General features: G+C 41.6%; 1 protein-coding gene across 1 annotated transcript in view; it reads left to right on the plus strand.

The window, feature by feature from the left end:
* Positions 1–22,094, plus strand: part of ALDH1L2 (aldehyde dehydrogenase 1 family member L2) — an 81,576-nt gene that overhangs the window by 52,124 nt on the left and 7,358 nt on the right. Inside the window, exons 12-21 of the mRNA XM_044679141.1 lie at positions 1,184–1,303; positions 2,912–3,039; positions 4,461–4,611; positions 5,136–5,206; positions 5,300–5,405; positions 9,187–9,274; positions 10,943–11,036; positions 14,595–14,694; positions 16,799–16,897; positions 20,686–20,851. Of these exons, the coding sequence (XP_044535076.1) occupies positions 1,184–1,303; positions 2,912–3,039; positions 4,461–4,611; positions 5,136–5,206; positions 5,300–5,405; positions 9,187–9,274; positions 10,943–11,036; positions 14,595–14,694; positions 16,799–16,897; positions 20,686–20,851 (1,123 nt within the window). The remainder of the gene's footprint in view (positions 1–1,183; positions 1,304–2,911; positions 3,040–4,460; positions 4,612–5,135; positions 5,207–5,299; positions 5,406–9,186; positions 9,275–10,942; positions 11,037–14,594; positions 14,695–16,798; positions 16,898–20,685; positions 20,852–22,094) is intronic.

Consider the following 22,094-nt stretch of genomic DNA (forward strand, 5'->3'; position numbering starts at 1 on the left):
GAAGGAAGGAAGGAAGGAAGGAAGGAAGGAAGGAAGGAAGGAAGGAAGGAAGGAAGGAAGGAAGGAAGGAAGAGAAAAGAAGGAAAGAAAGGAAGAAAGAAAGAGAGGGAGGGGAGGAGGGAGGGAGGGAGGAAGGGAGAGAGAGAGAAAACTAAGATCAAGAGAGGATGAGAAGGCAGGAGAAAAAAGGGAAAAGGCTTTGGGAAAGAAAGAGGGTATGGAATTCATTACAAATTAGTCAGTGTTCCAGCGACTTTGTATTTCAGAGTTCAAAACTCATCAGAACAGTGACCCCACAAAACCACTAGAGGGTGCAATTTCCACATTTTAGGGGTTTGATTCATTGATTCTATGGTGGAAACTATAGTCCAACTTGAGTTGAATAATGCCTAAATTAGTTGGAAGGAGGAGGTGACTTGGATGAGGTCATACCACCAATTAATAACAAAGCCAGTTTCCTCATCTATAAAATAAGAAGATTGGCCTAGATGATTTTTAATTTCACATTCATTTCTAAATCTAGGATTTAAATGCCAAGCTCTTTTATCATAATATCATATTCCTTTATAATCTGAGAAAGAAAAAATAAATCGACAGCCTCCTTGAATTAGGAAAAGCCTCCTTTTAAGTCCTTCTGGAGCATAGATTTAGAGTTGGAAGGGACCTGAGAAATCATTCATGATCCTGTGCAATCGCCTCATTGAAACTTAGTGACTTATTCAAGGTCATACAAATAAAATATTAAGTGGCAGAATCAGAATTGGAGCCCAGATTCTAAGCAAGTGGCCAAGCCACAGACTTTGAGGCCCTCATCTGAGATGTTATCTTTCCTGAAGAAATATCTTTGAAGGGAGTAGCTGGGTGTCTCAGTGGATTGAAGACCAGGCCTGGAGACAGGAGGTCTTGGGTTTAAATCTGGCCTTAGTCACTTGACTCCCCATTGCCTAGCCTTTACCAGTCTTCTGCCTTGGAACCAATACATAATATTGATTCTAAGATGGAAGGTGAGGGTTTAAAAAATGTCTTTCAACTTGCATTAATCAAATTCAAAATAGAGATTGGAACAACATTGACAGAGCTTTCCTCTCTGCACTTATACATAGTTTCCCTTGGCCGCTGTTCTTTCTATATTGAGTAGGAAAGTCCAACCTCTGTTGAAACTTCTGATCTGGGCCTCTCTCAGGTTTCAAAAGACATCAATAATATGACACTGAAGATGCCTTATCAGTGTTTCATCAATGGACAGTTTGTGGATGCCGAAGATGGACAGACTTACGATACGATCAACCCAACTGATGGATCTGTGAGTAATTGTTCTGAGATAGGGCGTGTGAAGTTTGTGGAGAACCATAAATCATGGTGGGCCTCAAATCCATTTGGAGGAATCCATCAATGCCATCACCTTACCTAAAGACAGGGATGCATTTACTAAGTCTTACTTATTAATAAGTACTTCTATTACTTTATATTATAAATCCTTATAATAATAATCCTTATGTAATAATACTTCTAAAACATTCCATCGTTTTTGTTTAGTCAAATGTCGAGTTGTTTATTTATAAGTACAATTAATACTTTATGTATGTCATATAACACTGTATATTATATTATAATGCTTTTATTAATATATATATTATAATATATAGTAATACTTATAGATCATTCCATCATTTTTATTCTTAAGTCAAATGTCCAGAGTTATTTATTAGTACTTTTAAAACTTTATATGATATTATAATTCATGTAATATGATATGTAATAATACTCATAAAACATTCCATCAATTTTCTTCTTAAGTCAAATTAGACATTTGACTTAAGAAGAAATATGATAGAATGTTTCATAGAAAAGAAAGAAAATTCAGACAGTTTGGCAGGATTTGGGTTTAGGGAATATTAGGTCAGGAAAAGGTAGTTTAGGGATGAGGCAGGAAAGGCTTTATAGACCAAACAGAAGTTTTTCTACTATCCTGGAAACAATAGGAAGCCACTGGACTTTATTGAACCAGGAATGAAACAGTCAGTCAACAAGTGTTTAAGTTAATAAAAATTCATCTAAAGGCTTTTATGGGAGAGCAAAGAGTGTCTTTTGCCTTTTCATATCCCCAGAGATTAGAGAGTGCCTGGCACTTATTAGGCACTTCATTAATGTTCATTGAATGACTGGCTTCCTGATTATCAGGCACTATACTAAGTGCTAGGGATTAAAAAAAAGGGGAGAGGCAATGAGGTGTCTCAGTGGATGGAGAGCCTGGCCTAAAAACCAGAGGTCCTGGGTCCAAATGTGGCCTCAGACACTTCCTCACCATGTGACCCTGGCCAAGTCACTTAACCCCCATTGCCTAGCCCTAACCACTCTTCTGACTTGGAACTGAACCTTAGTATTGATCCTAAGACAGAAGGTAAGAATCTTACCTAGGACACTTCCTAGCCCTGTGACCCTGGGCAAGTCATTTTACCCTGATTGCCTAGCCTTTGGTGCTCCCCTGATTTCGTATTGCTCCTCACACAGAAGGTAGGGTTTTATAAAGAAAAAAGGGCCAACAGAGGGTTTTCACTGGGATCCTGGCGTTTACTGTCCCAGCCAGACCTGCGCTTTCAGAAGATAACTTTGGCAGCCGGACGGGTCTTCCCATTTAGAGTTTTTGCCCAGTTTTTCTGAAACTTTCCTGAGTGATGGGCAGAGAAAATCATGCTGCTTTTATTCAGGGTTAGACATGAAACCGACTGCTGTTCACAGAGCGGAATCCTGTTATCCAACAAAGAAGCCTTTTCAGAATGACCCTATTGGGTGTTTCCAGAGCACTCCTTTAGGTTCTGGAAATGTTCCCAATAGCCATCAGGAGCCTTTCTGACGGGCATCCTTTGGTAACTTCTCTTCCAACGAATCTGCTTTCATTGGTTTGAAACAGACCATCTGCAGAGTGTCTTACGCTTCCGTGGCTGATGTTGACAAAGCTGTTGCCGCCGCTAAAGATGCCTTTGAGAATGGGGAATGGGGAAGAATGAACGCCAGAGAAAGAGGGAGACTGATGTACAGGTGGGTCTCTGGAGGCTCTCGGCCCTGGGGGGCTGGCGAAGGCTACTCTTTCCTCTTCAATCCCTCCACCATGTCCGAGTGCCATTTTGCTATAAGGAGTGGCTGGCTCGCTCCCTGCTATCTCCAGTAGCCCACGATCTGTGGAATCCCTGTGTTTATAGTGCTCTTTCCTTAGACAGCTTTTCCCTTAGATCTGCCCAGTGTACCTGGCACGGCAGATGAAGACTGGAGGGATGAACTGGGAAGGAAGGGGAAGGTGGGCAGCAATTTCCCTTCTCCTCCCCCATCCCATTTCTGTCCAGGGTGGAATCTAGGAGCCCTAGAGGAAGAGAGGCAAAAGTAGGGGTGGCACAGGACACGGAAGTCACCCCTGAATCCTCCCCTCATTTGCCTAAGGCTAACCCAATGCACTTGTGTTCATTCCATAGACTCACATTTGTCTGAATATGGATTACTTCCTGAAAATGCTGAGATTTTAATTATTTTGTTTGTTTATTGATTTGTTTATTTTAAATCCTTACCTTCCATCTTAGAATCAATACTGTGTATTGGTTCCAAGGCAGAAGAATGGGAAGGTTAAGGGGGTTAAGGGACTTGCCCAAGATCATACAGCTAAGAAGTGTCTGAGGTCAAATTGGAACCCAGGATCTCCAATCCCATGGGCCTGACTCTCAATCCACTGAGTCACCCGGCTGCCTCGAGATTTTATTTAATGAGATCTAAAATGTATCTTATGGAAAAGGGGGGAAAAGGGGGTCATCTAGATGGCTCAATAGATTGAGAGCCAGGTCTAGAGATAGGAGGTCTTGAGTTCAAATATGGCCTCAGATATTTCTTAGCTGTAAGGGACTTCATCCCCATTGCCTAGCTTTTACTTCTCTTCTGCCTGGAGCCAATACACAGTATTGATTCTAAGATGGAAGGGAAGGGTTTAATATATATATATATATATATATACATATATATATATATATGTTGTGTTACATTACATTGTTATATTACATTGTTATGTTGTATCATATTATATCATAATTATTACATATATTATATATTATGTGCATAGTATATAATAATATAATTCATAATATGAAGCTATATATAGTCAAAAGAAATGCTACGGAGACCTAGATGCCCGCCTGACTGCCGTCGTAGACAGATTTCATACTAAACTCTGTGATATCGTTTTGCTCGGTAGTTCCTGTACATACTAGAAAGAGAAAATTGTCCCTGGCTTCCCTGTGGTCTCGGTATGAGATTTTCTGTACACAGTCCCAAATCGAGTTTGCCTTTTTGACATAATCGGTGGGTTTATATCCATCGGCTGTCTCAGAGCCGCAGTGGCCGCCATCACCGCGTTCCCCTGGGGCGTGTGCAGTGGGCGCGATGCCCCGTCCCTCAGCCCTGGGCCTTCTCTCTTCTAGACTCGCAGACTTGATGGAAGAAAACCAGGAGGAGCTGGCCACCATCGAGACCATGGACTCGGGGGCCGTGTACACCTTAGCTCTGAAGACACACGTAGGCATGTCTGTGCAAACGTTCCGATACTTTGCTGGCTGGTGTGACAAAATCCAGGCAAGCTAAACTTTGTCTTGGCATCTGGGTCCTTCCAGAAAGAAACCCCTGGGCATGTGGGCATTAGGGTGCTTTGTGGCGGGCAGCAGGAGTGTCTGTGGACACATCATGAGAGGCAGGCTGAGACTGAGGCTGAGCTGGCAGAATGTGATGATCCCTAATTTTGTCACTTTTTTTAAACCCTTACCTTCCGTCTTAGAATCAATACTGTATATTGGTTCTAAGGCAGAAGAGTGGTCAGGGCTAGACAATGGGGGTCAAGTGACTCTCCTAAGGTCACACAGCTGGGAAGTGTCTGAGGCCAGATTTGAACCCAGGACCTCCCATCTCTAGGCCTGGCTCTCCATCCACTGAACCACCCAGCTGCCCCTTGATTTTGCCGCTTTTGTCCATGATGAGCTTCAGGAAGTAGAACTTAGCCACTTTGTGGCAGTAAGCAGATGGGAGGTTCTAAATGGGTTTTTCTAGAAACTGGAATTTATGTACTTACATTAGTATCAAATCTCCTTTTCTTTTTCTTTTAGGGCTCTACGATCCCAATTAACCAAGCACGTCCAAACCGTAATCTGACCTTCACCAAGAAAGAACCTCTAGGGTAAGACGAGGCTTCTTCTATGACTTCTACACATGATTTGTCCAATTGGAGCCTGTGTCAAGTGATTTAATGGGTTTTTTCCCCTCTCTGTAGTGTCTGTGCAATTATCATTCCTTGGAATTATCCCCTAATGATGCTGGCATGGAAGAGCGCGGCATGCCTGGCGGCAGGCAACACCTTGGTGCTCAAGCCAGCACAGGTAAAATAGAGAGGCACGCGTTCCATAAATGTGCTCTTATCTCATCCATGTGTCATTCAGAGGAGTGGCGAGCTCATCCCACCCATGCAGGTTACCATCCCTTCACAACTCAGCAAATGGAGCCAGTGAGTTTCTCTGGACAAAAAAAGGGGGAAAAAATGTTATCTGGAGGCCCAGTTTTTAGAGATGGTTCTCTCCATATTTAGCTAGAAAGGTCTTCAGAGAAATGCATCATATGGGCTGAGAGCCCTTCCAGCATGGTGCCTGTCTCACCCTCTCCTCCACTGGCAGAGCCTTTGAGAATCCCTGGGTTATTGCCAAACCAAGGTCAAATACAGAAAGAATTTTGTCCTCTGCTCCAAGACACCTTAAAAATAGTTAACTTGAGGGCAGCTAGGACCCCCCCCCCAATGTCTACCCCAAGCTGCACTGCCTCCTGGGAACCATTACACAGCATTGATTCTAAGATGGAAGGCAAGGGTTTAAAATAAATAAATATAGTTAACTTTTCACTTCACTAAACAAGTTTATGATGTATTAGGATGCATCAATAAAAGCAAACCACATGCCACTCTTTTAAAGAATTAATTTTAGGATTCCTATTTACACCATCTCTCCCTCTTCCTCTCTCTCTCTCTCTCTGTGTTTCTGTATCTTTCTCTCTCTCTCTTTCTCTCTGCCTCTGTCTTTGTTTCTCTCTGCCTCTGTCTCTCTCTTCTTCTCTGTCTCTCTCTCTCTTCCTTCTTCCCTCTCTCTGTCTCCCTCTCTGTCTCCCTCTCTGTCTCCGTCTCTGTCTCCATCTCTGTCTCTGTCCCCTCCCCCCTCTCTACCTCTCTCTTGCTCTTTCTCCCACCCTCTTCCTCCTCCCTTCTTCCCCCTTTCTCCTTTCTTTTCTTTCTCCCCACTTCTCACAAAATATTTCTTAATTTGCTCGAGGTGCTAATATAATAGCAAAAAGAGACAGAACTCATATCCTACACTGCAAAAAAGAGCTCTCCATGGCTCATAATGTAGGCACAGTATGGTTTGATGGAAGGAGCACTCCACACTTCTTCAGATTGCAGTGCTACATAACTCCCAGGCACACAATGACATGGGAATAATATGGGTCTTATGATGATGGAGCCTGAGTCTGCCACCAGCCCAGCCTTCTGACAGAAAGGTGTGACCCTGGGCAAGTCATTAACTCCCATTGTCTAGCCCTTACTATTCTTCTGCCTTGGAACCAATATATAGTATTGATTCTAAGAAAGAAGGTAAGGGTTTAAAAAAAAAAAAAAGCTTTATGAATGGGGGTGCAGCTAGGTGGCTCAGTGGATTGAGAGCCAGGCCTAGGGATTGGAGGTCCTGGGTTCAAATGTGGCCTCAGAGACTTCCTAGCTTTGTGACACTGACAGGCAAGTCATTTGACCCCCATTGCCTATCCCTTACCACTCTTCTCCTTGGAACCAATATACAGTTTTGATTCTAAGACAGAAGGGAAGGGTTAAAAAGAAAAAGGCTTTATGAATGGGGCAGCTTGGTAGCAGAATGGACAGAGTGCCAGGCCTGAAGTTGGGAGGATCTGGGTTCAATTCTGGCCTTAGATACTTCCTCACTGTGTGACCCTGGTCATGTCACTTGACCCCAGTTGCCTAGCCCTTGCCATTCTTCTGTCTTAGAATTGATACTGAGACAGATAATATGGGCTTAAGGGGGGAGAAAAGGGCTCTATGAATGGTCTAAAAATTATGTAATTCTTAACCCCCTTTGCACTTTTTCCTGCCATGCTGTGACTATGACAGCATGGACAGAGGGGGGATCACAAGGGACCAAGCGCCATTTTGTACTTTTCTTTGGTTTCTGTGCTGCTGTGTTCATTGGTCACACAGGCCTTGGCTAACTATGCTTAAGGATAAGGATTAAGCCTTGGACCAATGAGCCAAAAGGGCTGCCTCTGGTATGGGAAATGACGTAGCTTCTGAGAATGTTCTTGTGGGCTGAAATCCCAGCTGCAGAGTTGGAGATCTGGTTGTTTTTCTTCCCCTCCTCCCCACCTCGGTTTTTTTTTTCTTTTTTTTTTAAAACCCTCATACCTTCCATCTTAGAACTGATACTGAATATCACTTCCAAGGCAGGAGAGCAGTAAGGAAGTGACTTGCTCACATCACCCAGCTAGGAATTGAGTCTACATTTGAACCTGAGCCACCTCCCTGCCTGGTTGTTATTGTTTTTCAGGCACAAACTTTTCTGAATGCCAGGTAGCCCCCAAAGACTATGTCAGGTCCAACATGGCTGGAATTACCATGATGATGCTTGATGCTCTGGGTTCCCTACTAAGCCTGAAGACTGAAGGCTCAGACTTGTTTTTACTCTGCTGTCATGTTCTCTTTACAAAAGCATGAGAGCCCCTAAAATGGGGCAGATGACTTTGAGCAGAGTGAACTGCAAAGGAACCCTGATTTCACTGGTGGAATTTACCTTCTTCACATCCTTCTGTAGCAACCAAGTTGAAAATTTTCTCTCTTGGTTTCCACCTCACTAAAGAATATGCCCCCTGGAGTAGCCTGGACCTTAGGTTGAATCCTGAAGTGACCTGGATCCCTGGAGATGCAGAATAAATATAGTAACCATTAATGGCTTGTTTTGGTTTATTTTTTTATTAAATTTTACTCTCTTAATGACATTTAGAAGCGATTTTTGACCATTGTTTTCCGACATTCTGTGATTTAGTCATCGTTTGTTCTTAAGAGTTTGCAGCAAATTAAAAGAGCATAAATACCAACTAAATAGAATCATTAACATTTATAGTGCAGAAAATGTTTAAAATGTGTTTATAGATTTGTATAATAATTTTTGAAATGTTTATGTGAAAACAATTAAACATAAATAATTTTAGATATTCAACAAAATGGCTAAATCGATGGGTAGTCTTTGATCTTGTTGTTTTCTTTGTATGAACTTTAGCATCTCAGCTAATCACTCAGACTGCTGATATTTGAAGACAGGATTCTGCCTCTCCAGGTGCCCCAGGATCTCTCAGATCTGGGTCTCTTTTAAAGCAAGTATAGCACCCCATCTTACTCACAATCACACTGGCAGATTAGTTCAGTCAGTCAGTTTACATTTATGAAGCACCTACTATGTGCCAGATTCCCTAAAGGGGAGAGTACTATTCTGAAAATGATATTGGCCAAAAGGGGTTTAGAGACCCCCTCAGGAGTCCTCAGGCCACAGTTTGAAAACCTCTGGCTGAGTAGATAGAAAGCTGGCTTTGGAGCCAAGAAAGACCTAAGTTCGAGTCTTGCTTTTGATACCTACTGGCTTGTTTGACCTTCTATCTGCCTCAGTTTCCAGTTAAATGGAGATAATCATAGCATATACCTTCTCCCAGAGTTATCTTGAGAATAAAATGAGATAATATTCATTGTCTTTGTTCTTATATTTTTATGTTATAATTTTATTTCCATAATCTTATTTATTTATTATTTTGTTTTATTTTATATCATATATAATATTTTATTTATTGTTTATTACATTATAATGGTCATTATTTTGCAAACCTTAAAGTGATATATAAATGTTGTTATAATTATTTTCATCATCATCGTCATCATTATCATCTATTACTAAGGTAGGAAAAAAGGCTGGGTTGGAAGGTGTACCCCAACGCCCAAGGGCCAGATCTCCTTAGATTGTTATTTTCTCTTTTGTTTGGGGTGGCAGAGCTCCACAGAACTGTGCATGTACCCATCTAAAGAACAGGACCGTCAAGGCCCAACTGAATACTTTTTCCTTTTAGGTGACGCCGCTGACAGCCTTAAAGTTTGCAGAGCTCTCCGCCAAGGCTGGCTTTCCAAAGGGCGTCATCAATATCATTCCTGGCTCAGGTAACCCATTTTCCCTCATTGTTCTGCCACCATGAATGGGACGGAGCCAGCTGGGTCTCTGTGTTCCTCCTGGGGACGTCCTGAGGGAGACGATCAGAGTGGAGAAGGGGCCCACAGCTGGCAGGATTGCTCTGGGTGGCCATTGTAGTCGGGGATGCAAAAGGAGGGAACTAAAGCCACAGGAATTGGGTGCCCGCACAGGTCACTTGATAGCGTCTTCAGAAATGCCTGGGAAAGAGAGGAGAAGAGTCTGTCCAGCCACTCTTTAGGTTTGGAGTAGGGAGAGCTCCAGGAAGCAGGATCTGGAGTATTCTAGAGCGAGCTCTAACTGGGGATAGCCCATTATTCAATTTTCACTAGGGCATGATTTATAGTTTTGTTTTTTGTCTAGCCTTAATAACACAATAGAGAAAATGTTACTAATATAGATTAATATTTAAAATGTGTTGAAAGGGGTGGCTAGGTGGTTCAATGGATTGATAGCTAGACCTGGAGACAGAAGGTTCTGGGTTCATGTCTGATCTCAGATACTTCCTAGCTCTGTGACCCTGGACAAGTCACTTAACCCCCATTTCCTAGCCTTTGGGTTTATCATACACTAACTTGCTGAGGTCATTTACCCCAAGTCTATTCCATTGATCCTCCCTTTTGTCTCTTAGCCAGAACCATATTGTTTTTGATGATCACTGTAGCCTTTGGAACCGATATATAATATTGATTCTAACATAGAAAATGAGGTGTTTTTTTTATTTTTAATTTTAATTTATTTTAATTTTAAATTAAATTTTACAATTTTAAGAAATGCATTGAAGGTACTTTTTCCCCTGGGGAGCTGATTGTTAAATAGTACATTTTAGATTTTTTTTACCAATGTAGAATTCATACCAAAACTATTTTAAAATAAGTCAGTCTATGAAAAAATAAAACAAATCAGTGTCCCCCAAGACTATAATTATTATACCTATTCATCTATTTATTTATAGCACAATCTATTATAGCACTATTGTAACACTAATCTGTTAATTTATAGCACAATAAATAGACCTCCCTTAATGGTAAGGTTTAGATAATCAATTTAACGATAAAACTCAAACTGATAAAACTGCCTCCCCTTTTCTAGTGACTGGCTCAGGCCTCTCTTTTTCCAGAGTCCTATGGGAACAGGGCAGTGAAGCTCTGACCCCAGCTTGTTCTCAAGGGAGCCCAAAGCCAGTAGTGCTTACTGACCTGGGGCTTTTCCTTGAGTTAAACCTTCATTCTGCTACTAATCAGGGAGCAGAGAAGGCAAAAGGTTGTGCTCTGGCCAAGAAACTGAAGATTTGACAGCCGGAGGGAAATCAAATCCTCTTTTCCTTTTCAGCTTTTCCATCCAGAAATATCATTTTTTTTCCCAAAATAAACAATTAGCCAATTGGACTTTTTTATGCCAAACAGTCATACTTAGCAATCATTTCGATTTATTAAATTGTAATTCCTTATCAGTGACCTTTTATTTGATAATGAATTTAACATTAAAATCACATCCTTTTTTCCTGACTAATTCAAGTTTACCTGATCTAACTTTATTTAAATTTTCAAGTTTCAAGTATGATCTCAACCAGATCCCCATTCCCCTACCCAGAATTTAAAATGATTTTTTAAGTTAGGTTTTATCCCTCTATCCTCCAGGTGGATTAGCTGGACAACGTCTATCAGAACACCCAGATATTCGCAAACTTGGCTTCACCGGCTCCACAGCAATTGGCAAACAGATCATGAAGAGGTAGGACACCCAACTGGCAGGTCTGCCATCTTGCTTCAAAGTCCTTTTGGCTAGAGATGCTTGGGTGGAGGCAGGCAGGAGAGACTTCGCTGGCCCCTTGCCATGCCAGAAACACTCTGAGGGGGTTGGAGGGGGTGCAGGGATTTCAGTATCCAGGTGTGTGAAATGACAGGAATTCACCTACAAAGGTAGGAAAGGCCAAAGAAACTGGAACCACCAGAATTATGTACAGGAAAACCCCATCCCTAAAAGCTGACACAAGTGAAGAAGAGGTGAGACTTGGGGCCACAATGATGTAAATGAAAATAATGACAACCTAAAATACCACTTGAACTCTAAACATACAATTATAATGAGGCAGTTATAGGGTTCCAGAGTACACAGAGTACTGGACCTGGAGTCAGGAGGACCTGAGTTCAAATGTGATCTCAGACACTTACTGTGTGACACATTGGCCAAGTCACCTAACCCTGTTTGCCTCAGTTGTTCCCTCTTCTGGAAAATGAGCTGGAAAAGCAAATGGCAAGCCACTCTAGTATCTCTGGCCAAGAAAACTCCTAATGAGGTCACAGAGGGTCTGACCCACCTGAAATAAGGCCCCAGAGTATACAGAGTAAAAATCTGACTTAGATACTTATGAACGGAGTGATCCTGGGCAGGTTTTTTAAGTTCTTTCTGCCTTAGTTTCCTTATTTAGAAACCAAGGATAATAATAGCATCTACCTCCCAGGGCCAAGGGAAGATAAAATAAGATATTTATAAAGTGTTTTGCAAACCTTAAGCTATATAAATGCTAGCTAATTATAATGACCAAACTTGGCCCCAAAGAAGAAATGAGAAAATATGCTCCCTTCTTTTTTTTGCAGAGGGCTGGGACTGCTGGTTAAGTTTTGTGAACTTCCATTTATCTTTCTAAATAAATAAATCTTTACCAAGGCCGAAATTCTGGACCAGAAAAGGATATTTTTGGAAATGCAGAAGACATTCAAATGTTTTTAATTTTTTTAAGCAGGTGTTGCCTTAGAATAACATAATCGCTAGGGCTCCCTCTCTTCAATGAAAAGGAGTTATTTAGAGGGTAAATGCTAATGCAGAATGGAGCAATGAGGGCCCCCTGACTTTGGATGCCTGCTCTCTTTGGACAGCTGCTCTCGTTGCTCTCATCCTCATTTCCTGAATAAAAATGACCATATCCAGCCACACTGATACACTTCTAAAGGACATCAGTGACCCCAGCACTTGCTGGACAGCAGCATGGAACTGGAAGCACACACAGATTTCTAAATCTGGAAACCTGACAAAAGTTCCCTAAGAAAAACCTTTTAGCTCCCCATCAAGTTCGGACTGGAGCCAGCTTGAGGTCCCAGAGCTGACTGGAGAGACCTACACAGGGCCAGGGTGCCTCTAGTCCATTAAAACCTTTTAGTTTTTACCATTAAGACCCAAAGTCGAAAGTGGAGGTACTTCAGGCTGAAATAAACTGGAGGAAGAAGGAGCTGAATCAAGGGTACCTAAGAATGAATAAGGAAAGTCGATTTAGATTTGTTGAGCCCTGGTTCTGAGCAGGTTGGGGGCCCAACAGATGGAGAGCCAAGCCTAGAGAAAGGAGGACTTGGGTTCAAATCTCCCCTCAGATATTTCCTAGCTGTGTGACCCTGAGCAAGTCATTTAACCATTCTTCTGACTTGGAACTTGGTTCCAAGTCAGATGGTAAAGATTTAAAAAAAATTAACCAGGCATCTGGTAGAACAGAGCAGATACTAACTGTCTCTGCTCAGACTTGGTGCTTTCAGGCATCCCTATCCCCCTACTCTTAGAAAATTTCCACAGCCCCCTTGCAGTGATAGGAACCTGCACCTTTTGTGTGTGGGCAACACATTTAGGCTCAAAAGGCTTCCAACCTTAGAACATGGAGAATGAAGACAGCTTCCTCCCGGAGTGAGGGGGCACTCTTCCCTGAACAGTCCTAGTCACTTGCTCGGAATGGGACTCCAGAAAAGGGGAGAATCTGGGGCTTGTTTCTCCGTAACAGGCCTCTGTTCCATATTTAACCAGCAGATTCCTCCAGCAGCAGCTCCCCACCAGGGTTCTACCTCTCCACTGTCAAGGTCCTCCCATGGCAGAAGATCCCTCATACTAATGTTATCCTCATGGGCCTCTCCTCTCCAGAATATGATGCTAATATCTCTAAAAAGCAGATTTTAAGAAGATAACCTGGGGGGGACTTAGACTAGACACCCAGCTTACAGTGCTAGATAGCACCGTCATGTCCCTGGAATCCAGGGTGCCTCTGGTCTATTAAAACCTTTTCATTTTTACAACTAAGACCCAAAGTCCCACCCTCCACACAAATTACATCTCTACAGGGCTCCTGGAAAAACTCTTTTCTTAGAACACTGAAACAAGTCTCTGTTTCTACTCCAGGAAAACACTTGGTGGGTCCATAGTCATTTATGCCCTACCTGCCGCATGCTTCTCAGCATCTCCCACTGAATGTTTTGGGGGTCAGAGAAGAAGCCCATTTCTCTTTCTGTCTCTCCTCTTCTAACCAGCTAGCCCAGGTTCTGCACCTCTCCCTGGGCTGTTTCTCCAAAAGAGAAAGTCAAAGATAGACCCACTTCCTCCCACCTTTCTCCAGCTTTCAGTGGGGCAGCCCCCTCCATCTACCTTCAATGCAAAGGTTTGAAAGCACATTGCATGGTTCAGGGCTAAGAAATGAGAAGCTAAAGCCAAGGAGGGAAGGCGTCTGGAGTCTCAGGAATGAAGCCTTCAGGCTTGTCCTAATGCACAAGGCTTGTGTCACCCCAGTGTCCCTAAGCCTCTGCTGTATCTGGTTATTCCCATTTCCCCCAACAGCTGCGGTAAGGGATGATATGAAAGAAGGAAGGAAGGAAGGAAGGAAGGAAGGAAGGAAGGAAGGAAGGAAGGAAGGAAGGAAGGATAGGATAGGATAGGATAGGATAGGATAGGATAGGATAGGATAGGATAGGATAGGATAGGATAGGATAGGATAGGATAGGATAGGATAGGATAGGATAGGATAGGATAGGATAGGATAGGATAGGATAGGATAGGATAGGATAGGATAGGATAGGATAGGATAGGATAGGATAGGATAGGATAGGATAGGATAGGATAGGATAGGATAGGATAGGATAGGATAGGATAGGATAGGATAGGATAGGATAGGATAGGATAGGATAGGATAGGATAGGATAGGATAGGATAGGATAGGATAGGATAGGATAGGATAGGATAGGATAGGATAGGATAGGATAGGATAGGATAGGATAGGATAGGATAGGATAGGATAGGATAGGATAGGATAGGATAGGATAGGATAGGATAGGATAGGATAGGATAGGATAGGATAGGATAGGATAGGATAGGACAGGACAGGACAGGACAGGAAGGACAGGACAGGACAGGGTAGGACAGGACAGGACAGGATAGGATAGGATAGGATAGGATAGGATAGGATAGGATAGGATAGGATAGGATAGGATAGGATAGGATAGGATTGCTATGAAATGTTCTTTTCCCCATTTTCTCCCAAAGCTGTGCCGTGAGTAACTTGAAAAAAGTGTCCCTTGAGCTTGGCGGCAAGTCCCCACTGATCATCTTCGGTGACTGTGAACTCGACAAAGCTGTGAGAATGGTAAGAGGGCACCCGTCGGAACAACGAGTGGGCCATCTTCATGAACAGAATTTCAGTGGCTTAACATGACATGTAGACTTCACCAGGTGGAAAGAGAGCCTTTTTTTTAAAGGTTTTTGTGGAAGACCTTTTTAATGGTTCTCCAACCTGAGGGTTTAGTTTGTCCTCACTAAACTTGCACATGAATCTGCTGCAACAGTGAGATTCGGAAGTCATCAGCAGAGGACTTAATTTACCCACTGGGAGCAAGTGTCCAGAGGCTCGGGGATACCGCTTTCCTGGGGAGAAGGCACGCTATTGGATAAATAAGGTGTAGAAACATGCTCGGTTCCTTAGAAAGAGAGGCAAGTGAACGCCTGACAGTCCTGCTGAGGCAGACTTTGAACTAAGCCTGTCCTTAACCCCAGGAGGGTCTACAAGTCTCCCTGGAAGTAGCCCAGAATAATCCTTTGCTTCAGTGGGGAAGGTGTGCCCATCAATGCTGCCTCCCCGTACTAGACTGACCAATCAAACTCACGGATTGCTTCGGGGCGGGGTTGTGTCTCTCCGCATACTAGACTGACCAATCAAACGCACAGATTGCTGGGGGGCGGGGCTGTGTCCGCACACTGGACTGGCCAATCAAACGCACAGATTGCGGGGGGGCGGGGCTGTGTCCCAGGGAGATTAGGAGAGTCTTAACCATTGAAAGCTAATTTCACTGGGGCCATCCCTGCGTCAAATACAGTGTCATTTACGGTATACCCGAATGACTGAGTAGCAAGAATGATATCCGAGAAGTCAGAGGTTCCACAGGGAAGGATGTTTGCCTCCTTGTCACACACTGCGCCCAGGAAAGAGGTTTTAACAGAGAACGAGGCTGCTGTTCCTTAATTAAGCAACAATCCTCAAATAATGAGATCAATATAGGTAATGTAATTTTGAATTAAGAAGGTTCCCATGTTGTATGCTATTTGCTGACCGCCAGACATCTAAAATCCAAATGGCTTTGGGCCAAAAATGGACAGTATACTTTCAAAACACTGTGCCTACCCTCAAATGGTTCGCAATCTAAAATAGATGAGACAGGCAGCAGATAGAAGGACTGAATCCATGAGGTGTTGGTATCCGCACATAGAGGGGAAAGGAAACGATTATTTTATTCAGTCTAGGAAGACTGGAAATCAGATTTTAAGTGAAGCCTCGAAATCACAAATTTGAAATCTTGCCATTCCAGACAACTTTTATCTTAAGCGTATCAATGGACAGCTACTTGAAATCAGAATCAAAATTTTCTCCAGTTTTTCTTTCTAAACTCATAGGGCTTAAAAAACACCAAGCCTCTTACATAATATGTCTAACCATGTAGGTATTTCAAGGATTCATATTTCTTCCAAACAAAGTCCTCTAATTTCTATATGAACTGGAAAGACCACCATGAACTGATGTGGAGAGAAATTAATAGAACCAGAACATCGTACACAGTAACTGGAACATTGTGGAAAGATAAAATGCGATAGACTTTGCTACTAACAGCAATGTAATGATCTGGGGCAATTCTGAAGGACTTAGAGAAAGAAGAAAAACATGCAATTTATCACTTGTTTATTCGGGTATAGGATTCGGGGTTTTGGTTTTAAAAGATTAGTACAAAAATGAATAATATGGAAATGGATATTGAGTGATAATACATATATAACCCAGTGGAATTGGTTGTCAGCTCTGGGAGGGGGAAGGGAAACAACATGAATCATGTAACCCTGGGGAAATACTCTAAAATTTTTTAAATTAAAAAAGAGACAAATGAGGTCCTCCAAAACTCAGCCTCTCCATACCTTAAATAGATGGTTATCTGAATTGTTATCAAAAATAATAATAATAGATGCTAATGAGCAAAAGGGAAAAGGGAAGGTGGGAAACACAGCTCTAAGAATGTGTCAGGTTATGAATAAATAGCTTAATATAGTTTCCAGGCACCAATCTAATGAATAGCTAACCCAAATAGGTTTTTCTTTTTCTGTGATTCTTCTGTGTTGTAAGCAGAGAAATACTTTACAAATTCCCACCTTTAGCTTAAAAGTAACATCTTTAGTTTAAAAACTGCCTTTCTTTTCTTCTCTCTAAGGGCATGGGAGCAGTTTATTTCAACAAGGGAGAGAATTGTATCGCAGCAGGCCGGTTATTTGTAGAAGAATCCATTCATGATGAATTTGTAAGACGAGTGGTAAGACATGCTAGATGTTCTCAGAATTCAATAGAAGGCTTTGTTCTTTACTTAGAGATACCTTGTCTGCAAAGTAGCCCAACGTGCTTTATAACTAGCATCATTAGCTATTACCTGAATTTCCTTACCCATAACAAACTTTTGTCAACAATATCAACAAACATTTAGCTATGTACCTACTGTGTGCCACACTCTGCTAGGTCTTAAGGACCGAGGCTAAATGAGCAGTTGTTCTTAAATTCCAACTCACCAACCATCTCTGCCCCTCTGGGCCACACTCATCCATTGTCCCTGCTACCTCAAATCAAGAGTTTTGCATCAAGAAATACAGGAGGCTGAGAGCTAGGCCCAGAGATGGGAGGTCCTGGTTCAAATCTGACCTCAGAAACTTCCTAGCTGTGTGACCTTAGACAAGTCACTTAACCTTCAATGCTTAACACTCTTCTGCCTTGGAACCAATACACTTTATTGATTCTAAGATGGAAGGTAAGTGGAAGAAAGGAAGAAAAGAAAAGAAGGGAAAAGAGAAGAGAAGAGAAGAGAAGAGAAGAGAAGAGAAGAGAAGAGAAGAGAAGAGAAGAGAAAAAAAGGGGAAGGGGAAGGGGAAGGGAAGAGGGAAGGGAAGGAAGGAAGGAGTTTATGGGATTGTAGGGAATGTGAATTAGCCAGGAAACCATGATAATGGGATAATGGGATAGGAGTGAAATTAGGATTATGGTACTTGAAGAATTGTAAATTGGGTTTAAAGTCCTCAGGGATATGAGGACTTAATATGAGCTTCCTGTTTGGGGAATCTGAGCCAGGAAAATCTCATTCCCAAATACCTTTAAGAATCAGGTAGGTGTGGGACAGCTAGATGGCTCAATAGAGAGCCAGACCTGGAGACAGGAGGTCCTAGGTTCAAATCTGACCTCAGCTGTGTGTCCCTAAGTTAGTTGTTTAACCCCAGTTGCCCTTTCCACATTTCTGCCTTACTCAGTATCAATTCTAGGACAGAAGGTAAGGATTTAAAAACAAAATAAAACAAGGATTAGGTCATCATAATAAGTACATGGTCAAAGAATATAAACCAGCAGTTTTCAAAGGAAGATATCTAAGTGATTAATGACCATATGGGGAAAAAATATGCTCCAAATCACTGATAATTAGTGAATTGCAAATTAAAGCAATTCTCAGGTTCCAGTTCACACCCAAAAGATTGGCAAAGATGACAAAAAAGGAAAATGACGTTTGTCAGAGGGGCTACAGGAAAATAATCACATTACCACAGTCTCTGGAACTGTGAAAGCATCCAACCATTGTGAAAAGCAATTTGGAAGCATGCCCAAAAAGTCATTAATTGTGCATCCCCCCAGCAATAACATGACTAGGCCTATACTCCATGAGAGCAAAGAAAAAAGGAAAGGACACACATGTGCAAAAATATTTATAGCAGCTCTTTGTGCAACAGCAGCGAATTGAAAACTAAGAAGATGTCGCCATTTAGTTGGGAAAGCCTTTACAAATTACGATTTATGAGTATGGTGAAATATTATTGCACTTTGAGAAATCATGAAAAGGAAAGTTTCTGAGAAACCTGGAAAGATCTATATAAGCAAAGTGAACTGAACAGAACCAAGAGAATAGTTTATTCAATAGCAAGAAAGAAGGAAGGAAGGAAGGAAGGAAGGAAGGAAGGAAGGAAGGAAGGAAGGAAGGAAGGAAGGAAGGAAGGAAGGAAGGAAGGAAGGAGAGCAATTTTGAAAGATTTAAGAACTCTCCAACAATGAAGAGACCAATTCTGACTCCAGAGAACCAATGATGAGGCATATATGCTCCTCACTTCCTAACTGAGAGATGTGATATATCCAAAACACAGAACAAGATATACCTTTTATGGCATGGCCAATGTGGGAATTTGTTTTCCTGGACGATGGATATTTTTGACAAGAGTTTTTGTCTTGTTTTGTTTTTACATTTTGGAGTGGTAGAGATAGGAGAGAGAGGAAGCGAGGAATAGTGTTTTCCTGACATTAAAAAAAATTTTTTTTAAAGATAGAGACCAAAAAGCCAGGGATGAAATTCAATCTTTAAAAAACAGAACTCAACAACTAGAAGAAAATGACTTCACAAGGCAGCAAGAATATATTAAACAAAATTTAAAAAATGAAAAATTTGAGGAGAATATGAAACACCTCATTGATTTAACCAAAGATCTGGAGAACAGAGCTAGAAGAGACAACTTAAGAATTGTTGGTTTACCAGAACATCATGATAAAAGAAAAAGCTTAGATAGCATTTTAAAAGATGAGAAAAGATAATGGGAGGGGCAGGTAGGTGGTTCTGTGGATAGAGAGCCAGGCCCAAAGAGGGGAGGTCCTGGGTTCAAATGGTTTCAGACATTTTCTATCTGTGTGACCATAGACAAGTCACTTAAACCCTTTTGCCTAGCCCTCACTGCTCTTCTGCCTTGGAACAATATGCAGCATTGATTCTAAGATAGAAGATAAGGGTTTAAAAATAAAATAAAATAAAATATGGCATCAATATTAAAAATAATTCAAACTGTGATCTGATGAAGACAGAATACAACTGGACCACCGAGCCCTTCCTTCTGGATACTAGATTTCTAATATTAAACCCATGATCATATAGGGTTTCTTTTGGTTTGGTTGGCAGCCATATCTTTGATTCATATTTGAATTTGAAATCTGTTAAAATTCCCATGCTCCTTTTCATATGAACAATTATTTAGCTATATTTTCCTCATCCTATACTTGTATATTTTTAAAAAACCTTTACCTTCCATTTTAGAAGCAATACACTGTGTATTGGTTCTAAGGCAGTAGGGTGATAAAGACTAGGCAAATGGGGCTTAAGTGACTTGCCCAGGGTCACACAGCTAGGAAATATCTGAGGCCAGATTTTATCCCAGGACCTAGGCCTGTCTCTAGGCCTGGCTCTCAATCCACTGAGCCATCCAGTTGTCCCTTTGTGTATTTTTTCCCCCCAAACAAAATACTCCAGAGAGCAGGAGGGAGAGGGAAGATTCAAGATTCAAAATTCTTTTTAAAATGCTGAAAACTGTTTTTATATGTAATTGGGGGAAATTTTTTTTAATTAAAAAAAAAAAAGAAACAAACTACTCCAGGTCAGTAATGCAAGTGTTTCTGGAAAATAAGGGAGCGATTGGAAAATATTTTTTTTAAGAATCAGAAATTTAAGACCTTAAAGAGACTTTAAAATTCCTCTAAACTATGTCCAACACCCTTATTGTACATTGAAAAAAAATCCGCTCAGTAGTCAAGGCTTTTCCCATTGTTAGTATATCCAGAGGCCATGATGGTGTCAACCATGTTTCATATAAAGGACACAAGGGCAGCCAAGTAACATAGAGGATAGAGTACCAAGCCTAGGGTTAGGTTAAATCTGACCTCAGATACTTATTATCTGGATGACCTTGTTTGCCTCAGTTTTCTCATCTGTAAAATGGGGATGATAATAGCAACTACCTCTGAGTTTATTATAAGGATGAAATAAGATAATAATGATAAAGCACTTAACGTAGTGCTTGGTACATACTAAGCACTATATAAATATTAACTTTCATTATTATTTATTATAGATTTTCAACACTGGGGTATGTGCCAGACCTAAAAATATTTCTAGAGGAAATGCACTTCTTATGTAAATATATACTTAAAAAACAGCCACTTATTCGTTTTAAAGAATTAGAGTTCAAAGGAATTAGCACCACTTGTGTTTTGTAAATTACAAATTGTGTTTCATTAACTGTGGGGGACCCATAGGTAGAAGAAATCAAAAAGATGAAAATCGGTGACCCCCTTGACCGATCCACGGATCACGGGCCCCAGAACCACAAGGCCCACCTGGACAAACTTCTACAATACTGTGAAACTGGGGTGAGAGAAGGAGCTACTTTGGTATGTGGAGGAAGACAAGTCCCCAGGCCGGGTAAGAACCAGCACTGTGCCTCCTCGGCTTTGTTTGTATACCGCATTTCTAGAGCACCTTTTTATTCCCTAAATGTGAAACAGACATCAACACTTCATCGCGGCCGTGACATGCTTGTACAGTAAATTGAGACATTCATGGTGCAAAGAAAAGAGAACTCTGGGCAATAAGACTAGGATTCTGAGCTCTCTTCTCTCATCTTTTGGCCATATTGTTTAATGTTCATGATCTTTTTTTTCCTCCCAAATTGGGGAATATAGATATATCCATCCTACCTAGTTCACAGGCTTGTTGTGAAGCTCAAATAAAATCATGAATGTGAGTCTGTAAAACACTATGTAAATGGCCAAGGGCAAAAGGTTTAGAAATGGAAAGAAAGGTCCTCAGGCAGGTAGCCCAAACTCCTCTTTTTTATAGATCAGAAAATTAAGCCTTGGAGTCACTCAGGGAGCAGAACTGAGATTAGACCCAGCTTTTCTGAACGCAGCGTCCTTTCTGCTCCCTGACTGTAAACCCCAGCTATCTGCCACCTCACATCAGTACAGCCTGACTGGGGCCATTCTGAAATTTCATCTTGAGACTTATTACCCGGGAAAATAAAGTTCTCTCACCCCAAAATAAGCCGACTCTCCTAGGGAGGCAGAACTGCTCTGATGCTTTGGGATGGACTGTGATGCTGCCGGCCAGTTAGGGGAGACAAAGCAACGAACACTTACTAGGGCTTGATAGGTAACAACAGGCACTGGGCTAAGAACTTTGGGTACAACACAAAGAGAGACAATCCCGCTCTCACAGAGGGGAAACAGCAGGACAAAAGGAGGCACAAAGTGGAGGGGAGTGAGGCTTGGTAAAGTGCAGAAAGTCAGAAACACTGCAAAGAAGGGAATGAAGGTTAGCTCGCCTGAAACCCTCTCCAAAATGGCAGCCTTAAGAGGAACTCATCAATGGGAAAAGGGAAAACAGACCCAGGAGAGCAAATGGAAGGGTAAAGAGTCTGTCTTCCAGGGTGAGGAGCCCCTAAGCACTGGGGGTTCCTGGGTGAAATTACCATGGTATTGATTGAATTATTATTATTATTATTATTATTATTATTATTATTATTATTATTAAGAACTAAATGACTCAGTGGATAGAGAACCAAGTCTGGAGATGAGAGATTCTGGGTTCAAATCTGACCTCAGACACTTCCTAACTGTGTGACTAGGAAAGTTGCTTAACCCAGTTGTCTAGCCCTTATTACTCT

Source organism: Gracilinanus agilis, chromosome 5 (genome assembly GCF_016433145.1).
Source record: "Gracilinanus agilis isolate LMUSP501 chromosome 5, AgileGrace, whole genome shotgun sequence".
Classification (NCBI taxonomy): domain Eukaryota; kingdom Metazoa; phylum Chordata; class Mammalia; order Didelphimorphia; family Didelphidae; genus Gracilinanus; species Gracilinanus agilis.